At 36.7% G+C, this 9,267-nt stretch overlaps 1 protein-coding gene across 2 annotated transcripts; it reads left to right on the top strand.

The window, feature by feature from the left end:
- The first annotated feature begins 361 nt into the window (after positions 1–361).
- On the top strand, positions 362–8,963 carry CPSF30 (cleavage and polyadenylation specificity factor 30). Of its 2 annotated transcripts, XM_078310452.1 has the most exons (7): positions 362–803; positions 1,202–1,597; positions 2,813–2,975; positions 4,854–4,964; positions 5,577–5,645; positions 6,997–7,083; positions 7,837–8,963. In XM_078310452.1, the coding sequence occupies exons 1-7, from the start codon at positions 436–438 to the stop codon at positions 8,656–8,658; spliced, it is 2,016 nt and encodes a 671-aa protein (XP_078166578.1). In that variant the 5' UTR covers positions 362–435; the 3' UTR covers positions 8,659–8,963. The 2 variants fall into 2 exon arrangements, with proteins under 2 accessions (XP_078166578.1, XP_078166580.1); XM_078310454.1 differs by lacking the exon at positions 5,577–5,645.
- The last annotated feature ends 304 nt before the right edge of the window (positions 8,964–9,267 follow it).

The following is a 9,267-nucleotide window of genomic DNA, read 5'->3' as shown; positions in this document are numbered from 1 at the left end:
TTCAAAATTTAAACGGTCGATTCGAACCGTTTATTTTGTTATCCATATTAATATGTGTTTGAAGACTAAATTTTATATTTTTTGAAATTTTTTTTACTATTTAGATAAGTAATAAATCAGTTGATCTAAAGAATTTTATACCATTTAAATATTTAATTTTCTACCTATCTAAAAAAATAATTTTTTTTTTAATATAAAATTTAATTTTCAAATACGAAAAAAATAAATATTTCAAATTGACTATTTAAATTTTAAAAACTCAAATATCAAAGCATATAAATTTTAAAAACTTAAATATTAAACCATATTAATGTAATCCTCTGTGTAACCCACAGCACGTTAGCCTTAGCCATGATTCAATATCAATAGATAGATCATAGATCATAGTTCATAGATACCTTTTCTTTGCCTCTAATCAAAACCCTAGTCGACGCCATGGACGAAGACGGAGGCCTCTGTTTTGATTTCGAAGGAAATCTCGACGCCTCCGCCCTTCCTTCTGCCGCCCCCTCCACCGCGAACCTCTCGTTAGCCCCCTCTACAGCCGCTCTAGCGCCTTCCTCCGGCGCAGATCCTACTACAATCGCTGCTCCGGGAGGAGGAGGTCGGAGGGGTAGTTTTAGACAAACCGTGTGTCGACACTGGCTTAGAGGGCTGTGCATGAAAGGGGATCTATGCGGCTTTCTACATCAGTACGACAAGGCGCGCATGCCCGTCTGTCGGTTTTTTAGACTCTATGGCGAATGCCGCGAGCAGGATTGCGTCTACAAGCATTCCGAAGAAGATTTTAAGGAATGCAACATGTATGTTTTTTTTTTCTTTGAACTGTATGATCTGATCATGACGAATTGTTTGAATATCTTTGGAAATTTCAAGATTTTTGGATGGATCAAGTTCTGAAGAGTGTTGGACCAAACCCTATACTTGCACTTCCCGTTAATGGGATATAATTTTTCTCGTGAATGGAATTTCTTGTTTTTATCTGAAATTACTCGTTTTATGCCTTTTTTTTCTGTTTGTAACTTGACAACATTGAAGGGTAGACATCTGTTTCTTTTAAAGAGTTCTCGTTCTAGCATCATTTTTTGAAGAAAAGAACTCTTTACCAATCACCTTTTTATTAATTCCTTGCAATCATTGACATACAAAAGCACAAATTTTGAAACTTTTGTTTGATTGAAATGTTTTCTTTTTATTTCAGGTATAAAATGGGATTCTGTCCAAATGGCCCTGACTGTCGTTACCGGCATGCAAAGCTACCAGGCCCTCCACCACCTGTTGAAGAAGTGTTTCAAAAGATTCAACAAATGTTCTCTTACAACTATGGTCCACAATCCCGCTTCTTTCCAAACAAAAACTCTAATTTCAACAATAACACTGGCAGTACCAATAACCACCATAACAACAATAACACAAATTTCCCGAATGGAGATAAGCAGCAACCAACACAGGGCTCCCAAAATGCTATGCCTGTGGGCCAGCAACAGCAAACAGCGAATCAGACAAATCAGCAGACACCGCTGCAGCAGGGTGCTCAGAATGGAGTCCCGGGCCCATCAGTCAGAACTGCATCACCACTTCCTCAAGGTCCCTCTAGGTGTGTGCGGAGTTTTTAGAACTTGTTGGGTTCTGTACAGTGGAAAAAAAAATAAGGAAACATATAGTACTTTTATTGTATTGAAGTTGAACACTTGACTATTCTTTTTTTTTTTTTAATTTATTTAGCTGTTGTGGAGTTTATATATCTCAGTCCGGATTAATTATTAAATAAATTCTTTAGTTAAGTCTATTATAGCATTTTATCCTTCTTTTACCTTGTTTTTCTTTTTTTATACTTTTTTTTTTTTTGTAAGATATGCAGGAACAATGCTATAATTTTTTGAACTTTTTTTGGCTGAATTGGTGGGACCAATTGTATGTTCCGATACCTTTATCGATCTCTGTCATGGAAAATTAAAACTAGCCTCGTTGTATTGGGTGCAAGTGAACCTCGTTGTTAATTAAAAATGTGAAATGGGAAATACTTGTGAATTTGTTAGTTTTGAGTTTTAAGTAATTTTGGGTTGGCTTTAAATATTTTTTTCATTAAGGTATGGTTAACAGCTTAATTATTTTTCCCCTTTGTTAGTGTGTCTGCATTTAAGCAATATTAGTTCAAAGTTTCTGAAAAATGCTCAAAAACTTTAGCAGAATGTACCAGTATGTCAACTGTGGTCTGTACTGATAGCAGTATGATATTTATTTCTAATGCGGGGTTCAAATTTTAAAAAATATGTTCTAGTTTGCAATTTATCTTACCCATATTATAAAACGTATTGTATTATCATTCTGTTCATTGGTGTTTGGTTTGTACCAACTGACAGGCACAGTGCATTTGTAACTTCTGTTCTGACAACTAAAATCATCTGATAGTATTTTTAATGAATGAATCTTATACTGAGCACAAGTTGGTATCATTCCCTGTCTATGTTGGTACATGTGGGATTGGGGCATTTCTACCATCATCCATAATTTCAAGTTTGTACATGTGGGTCTTGTACCAGTATAGCACTGGTATGTACCTGGTGATGCCAACATGACTGGTTGGTTGTGGTTTGATCCTGGTACCAGTTTAATTTTGTTGAACTAGTCCTGTACTGGTCAGTTCTGATACCAATATGTGTGATCAGAATTTCAGCATACATGGTGGCATTTTTAATTAAGCAATTTATATTTGTAGCTTAATTGTACTAGCTTGATAGACTTTTTTCCAAAATAACCTTGGGGATTCAAAATATTAATCTTATTATTTTTTGTTGAAATTTAAAACCAGGTATTTCATAGTAAAGAGTTGTAATCGAGAAAACCTAGAAATATCTGTTCAACAAGGAGTGTGGGCCACTCAACGGAGCAATGAGGCGAAGCTAAATGAGGCTTTTGAATCCACAGATAATGTCATCTTGATTTTTTCTATCAACCGTACACGACATTTTCAGGTGAGTGAGTCTTCACTGCTTTTAATTGCAAAGGCCATCCATGATTCATCACAAACATAAGAGAACCAATAATCATCTATTAAGAGAATATTAGAAGTGATACTTCCCCTTTGTTAATAATTTGACTTGTTTTTACTTTGTGAGCTCATGTTGGACTGACTATAATAGTTCTTTTCCTCTAAAGTGAACTTTTTTCCTTTTTACATCTTCTCTTTCATAGTTCGCATGGTTTCTAGATCCTCACCCAATCATTTTATTAATGAGAAGAGAGCTGTGATAAACAAAAAGGATTATACATAGACCAATGTGATAGGACCAAATTTGTCCAAGAAAAAGACATAATAATGTCAATAAAACACTCCAGTAGATCATTCCTTAATAGTCAAAATGGTTGTTTCTCAAATTTATCAAAAAGCATGGGTATCTTCTACAAATAAAGAATGGACAGTGAGATTTTTTTTTTTTCTACATAGGAGCTTGATGTGTAAATTCGTTTTTTTTTGCTCATTTTCTTTTGTGGGTTTTGTGATTTGAATGTTATGTTTCGCTAGTTATTGGACCTAAAAGAGCATTTTACTGCCTATAGGTGTATACCAGTAACCTTGCATAGAAAGTGGACCGGTGACCCTTTTAAATCACCTGTTCTTATTTCTTTCGTAATTCTTTTCATTTCTTGATCTAAAATGGAGATATTCACACTGTCATAAAGACCTGGAAAATAATGTTTAACCTTCCCACTTTTTGTGTATTCTTTGTAGTGGCTATTTTCTTACTTTTCATTCCAGGGATAAATAGTGAATATTGGGGCTAGTCCATCATCCTGTAAATTAATTCAGTAATTGAGTAGCGGTTTGGTGTTACTTCCTTTAGCCTTAATCTTTCTTAATCCAGCCGAACATAGATTCCTTAGACTGGATTAAAGCTTCTCCTTACCTTAAATTCTTAAGCCAAGTCTGCCCCTCCTTAGTTGATCTGCCTCCTTTAGAGCTCCTTAGCTTCTTTTCAAGGGCGATAATACCCTTATAAGGGTCAGCTCCTTAGCTTCTTTTTACATACATGTCCCTAGGTATGGGAGAAAAAAAATGCCTCCTCTTTCCAGCTTTGTTTTCCGATTCTCTGGCAACCAAATCGCAAATCTGACGCCACAGACAGCTTCTCCTTGAGATGACCTCTACATCAACATCCACTTTGAATGTTTGGTTTTATCTTATTTTCACTTGAGGGTGTAATTGGATTATTGGTATGGTACCCCAGCTGCATTAGCATGCTTTGTTGTAAATGCTTTTGGAATCAATATGAGATGAGATAAGATGTTATAATTTTGTTATAATGCTCTTTACTGTTAAGTTCGCTCCAAGCAATATTTAAATTTGGAACAGATTTATATATCTTATTCTGGTACTGGTAGTAGTGTCAACATTTAACTTAGTTAGGATGAATTGTTCTAATTATTAATTATTGTATGAATTAGGGCCTTAGAATCTTTTTTTGCTGAAATATCTTTTTATTTTTTTACGATGATTCATTATTGTTAAACATGCAAATTTATTGGTCTTTTACATTCTTTCTCATAGTGAGATATTTTTTTAATTGTATTGCTTAAACTTTCTTAATCCTTACATCTTACCGAACAATCGCTCCTTTGTGAGGATTAAATTTTTAATTGTATTGATATTCTATCTTGTTTTGTGACGTCCCTACTATTGAGCATACACAATATTATCAATTTGCCTTGACTGAGATTATTCATGGGTATATGTCATAAATGCCAGCCTTGTAAAATGGGATAAGAAGCAAGCTGGTGCTATCTTTGGGTATTAGTAGCGAAGTTAGTATTGCTGAAACAATTGATATAATTTTGTGTTTTACGATTAATAGGGTTGCGGCAAAATGACATCACGGATAGGAGGATATGTTGGAGGAGGAAATTGGAAGTATGCACATGGTACTGCTCATTATGGTCGTAACTTCTCTGTGAAATGGCTTAAGGTAATTTGTAATTAGACTTATATTTTAATTTTGGTATAATTCTATTTACGGTGAGTACCTTCTATATTGTTCAATTTTTTTGTCTCATGCGATTTGCTTTTGTACTTAAATGGTGTCCTGTTGATAAAGGTGGACTTGTAACTCTAACAGGCTAGTTGCTAATGGGAAATTGATGGTGTGTTGGGTACTAAAGAGTAAAACTTAGTTTCTTTTTTATCTCACCACTTAAATTTTATTTTCTCAAAATTATGGTAATGAAGAAAGTTCGAACTCAGCCTTTTGCAAAATTATGTTTGTTAGTATATTATCTTAGAGGGAAGCCAATCTGCTCCTTTTCTTGAGAAAAGGAGGACCCACCTATTCTCCAATCCGAACCGTTCAACATCGATCAAACGGCTTGAATTTCTTTTTAACATGGCACAAATCTCAAAGCACAAATAAATCAGATGTAATTGAAACCGTTTGATCGATTTTAAACGGTTCGGATTGGAGAATAGGAGGGTCCTCCTTTTCTCAAGAAAAGGAGCAGATTTCATTCCATCTTAGAGCACCTTAAAGCATTAACATTTCTTCTCATAACATTTTGATTTCATTAACTATGTTTTTCTGTAGTTATGTGAATTGTCTTTCAACAAAACGCACCACCTGAGGAATCCATACAATGATAATTTACCTGTGAAGGTATGTCACATTTTTAACTGAAAATCTAACATGTACCTGTGCAATGATAATATATCCTCATGTTGCATATTTTATTTTTTAAACCTTTATAGAGACAGAGTGAACACTTTGCATCCATACTTTGTTGTGCCTTTGCAACTGACCCTCAATATCTCGATAGCGTGCAAATTAGAACCAATTTTCTGATTTGTATCTAAGGCCCAATCAATATTAATCGGGTGGGGTGTACTGACACCTTATTTGACGACCATGACATCATCATAGTTTGTTGTTCCTTTGCAACTGACACTCAATATTTCGATAGTGTGCAAATTAGAACCAATTCTCAGATTTGTGTCTAAGGCCCAATCAATATATAGATCAGGTGGGGTATACTGACACCTTATTTGATGACCATCACATCATCGTAATTTTTCGAGGTTGAAAAACTAAAATGGATGTGTTTTTCATCATGTAGCTAAAATTAATTGCTCAAGATCTGATAATTTTGAATCACTAAATTTTTAAAATAGCTTGATGAATGACCAAACAGTGTTCAAGTTGCTCCAAAGTTGATATACAGTCTGTCGAAATGATTGAGAACACGTGTTTAATAGTACATTTTTATTTTTGATTAATTATGGTTTCAGTTGGCAAGGTTGGCAACTGAAACTTGACCTTAGGGTCAGTGAATCTGTATTGATAAAAAATTCAGAAGCTTGACCTTAGGGTCTGCTCCCAAGTTTGAAAGAAAAGGGAAGGGAAGAACATGAGGAGGTTAAGTTTGGTACCCTCCAAATTGGGAGGGAACTAATATTGAAAAAATGGATAGATGAATTATCCTCATTTTCCTCCATTCACCTCTTGATATTTAAACTTGGGAGCAAGGTGAATATACCTCTTTCTCCCCTTTTCCTTCCTCCCCGTTAGCCCTGTTTACCCAAACTAGGGAGCTGATATGCCCACAAACCCATGGAATACATACATATTTACCTCAGTGAAATTCTCAAGAATTGTTCACACAACTTTTCTTTGCCTGAACCCCTTTTATTTGTTTTTTTTTTTGGGGGGGGGGGGTTGGGGGCTGTTTTTCTTGACCGACTGTTTCTGAACACTCCCTTCTGCACATGTCTTTATGTTCTTGTGCCCATCGTTTCTTGTCAATTGAATTTGGGATCCCACGCCTGAAGGGTTGCAACAGCTCTTTGTAGAAAAAAGGCATTCTTGCTTTCAATCTGACATTTATGCTTTGATCTGGTTTGAAAGTATCGTTTTTGTTTAAACATTGTAAAACAATGGTGATTTTTTTGCAAGATCGATACCTTTTCCTAAGCCAACCTGTTCCTTTTTCTCCTTTTTAACATTCTTGCAGATAAGCAGGGACTGCCAAGAGTTGGAACCTTCTATTGGTGAACAGCTCGCTTCCCTTCTATATATGGAGGCTGACAGTGAGCTCATGGTACTTGTCAATTTCTTTTGATTATTATTTGGCGTTGGCAATAGTTTTACAAGGGTTTTTTGCATCGTACTGTGTGACATTTTTTTTTGGCATGTTTACAACATTGGTAAAGAGCACCCAACAATTATCAACTTGGAACTGAACTGAATGTTTCTTTTGTTAGACTGTATGCAAATAGTGAGAAACTTAGTTAAGTAAAATAGTGCTGAGTTTTCATTTCTTTTTTTGGCATAACTTAAACAAGGTGCTTTGTTAACAATTTCAAAGGACTTGAAATTTCAGTACCCAATGTCCTTAGCCTACTTGCAGTTCAACTTGGGTTTAGCAAACAATTGACCTATCTAGAGGCATGGCAGATTTATTGAAACTTATAAAAAGGAATATTTTCCAGTACACTAACATTTGCAAATATGTAGAAAGCCGTCACTGGGTTAGGTTAGTTTCAAACTGAGAACTGTTGAGTGCAATTTGCAAATATACCCAACTGCCTTTCTTGTGCAAATTTTGTTTTCTTAGCTTTGGGTTTGCTTCAAGCACACTTCACTTTTAATCTTTATTAATATTGTTATATCATCATTATTAGTACTATTACTGTATTATTGGCATTGTTGTCATTATAAAGGCATTGAATGGCGTTTCAGTCGATGCACCTCACTTTTAATCTTTATTAATATTGTTATATATCATTATTAGCACTAGTACTATATTATTGCCATTGTTGTCATTATCTAAAGGCATTGCACGGTGTTTCAGGCGATGCTTGCGGAGGCTGAATTGAAGCGAGAAGAAGAGAAATCGAAAGGTGGGCCCACTAATGGCGAGGCTAAATCCTCTGCAGATAATAATAATAATCAAGATATCGTCTTATTTGATGATAATGACGAAGAGGATGAAGAGGAAGAGTCCGACGAGGATGATGATCAGTTAGCGTCCCTGGGCCGTGGCCGTGCAGGTGCCAACATGCTGCCGTGGCAGCCCCACATGCCGCCACGGGGCCCAGCTGCCATGGGCCTCCGCGGCTTTCCACCAGCCATGATGGGCCCTTCTGATGGGTTCGGGTTTGGTCCTACCAACGGGTTTGGTATGCCCGACATGTTTGGCATGCCAAGGTTCCCACCTTTTGGTGGCCCCAGGCCTGGACCCAATTTTTTTCCTGGCATGCGGCCAGGCCAACCGGGGCCGCCTATGTTCCCCATGGGTGGAATGGGGGGGATGATGATGGGGCCAGGTGGCCGAGGGGGCCCATTCATGGGCCCTCCTGGTGGGATGCCCATGGGGGGCCCACTTGGTCGACCAAACCGGCCAATGGGTATGCCTCCTCAGGCCCTCCCCCCACCTAGTGGGGCTATCCGAGCAGGGAAGAGAGATCAACGGAAACCAGCAGGAGACCGGCAGGAGAGTGGACCAGAGAGGCGTGAACCAGATGCCGGCACAGATCATGAGACAGAGTATCAGCATGTAGGGAGGAATGAGTCAAGAGATGAAGGGAGTGAGAGCGAAGAGGAAGTGGGACCTAGACGGCAAAGGGAGGGCAAGAGAAGGCGACGTGGATCTGATAGAGACTCACCCTCATGAGACCACCGCAACTAATCTAGTGCTGTTTGATATAGTCTATTTTTGGAATATTTACTTTGTAATGGATTGATTATGATGGCATGTCTGTTAGGATGGTTTTAGTTTAGTTGTTTTTGGTCGTGTGACATTCTCTGACGTTTATTTAATACGTGTAAGTTCTGAGATGTTTTTATTGAAAAATAGGTAAACGTAAGGCTACAAATCTAATAACAATATTTAATCGAGCAATCTAGGTGCAGTATATTGTACAGCATACTGTATGTAAAGCTGTTTTCTTGTTTCTTTTCTTAAACTTATTTTCATTTCTTAAAGGTTACTTGTCTGCTGTAGGAGATAAATTTTGTATCGGTAAATAGGAACCTTTCAACCTACAATTTTCTACTTCATATGTTTGTAATATTGTTACTCACAGAAATGTATAGAGAAGAGTTAAGTTTTGTTGATTATACAATTTGAGAAGAATCATCGATTTACATGACTGAATTTTTTTTTTGGCAAATTATAGCGAATGAAATGAAGAAAGAAAATCTAGTATGATGGGTTTTGCTTTGTCTGGTTTTATGATCAAGGCTGGTGTCACATAACCCTATAAAATTTGAAGATGATAAA

Source organism: Carex rostrata, chromosome 11 (genome assembly GCF_964058835.1).
Source record: "Carex rostrata chromosome 11, lpCarRost1.2, whole genome shotgun sequence".
NCBI lineage: Eukaryota > Viridiplantae > Streptophyta > Magnoliopsida > Poales > Cyperaceae > Carex > Carex rostrata.
This window is presented reverse-complemented; position numbering and strand designations above follow the sequence as displayed.

Excerpts from the sequence above, each read along its gene's own strand:
- CPSF30 (XM_078310452.1), top strand. The coding sequence starts at position 436 with ATGGACGAAGACGGAGGCCTCTGTTTTGATTTCGAAGGAAATCTCGAC. Across the intron at positions 2,976-4,853 it reads ACCGTACACGACATTTTCAG|GGTTGCGGCAAAATGACATC; the intron begins GTGAGTGAGTCT and ends TACGATTAATAG. Across the intron at positions 7,084-7,836 it reads AGGCTGACAGTGAGCTCATG|GCGATGCTTGCGGAGGCTGA; the intron begins GTACTTGTCAAT and ends ACGGTGTTTCAG.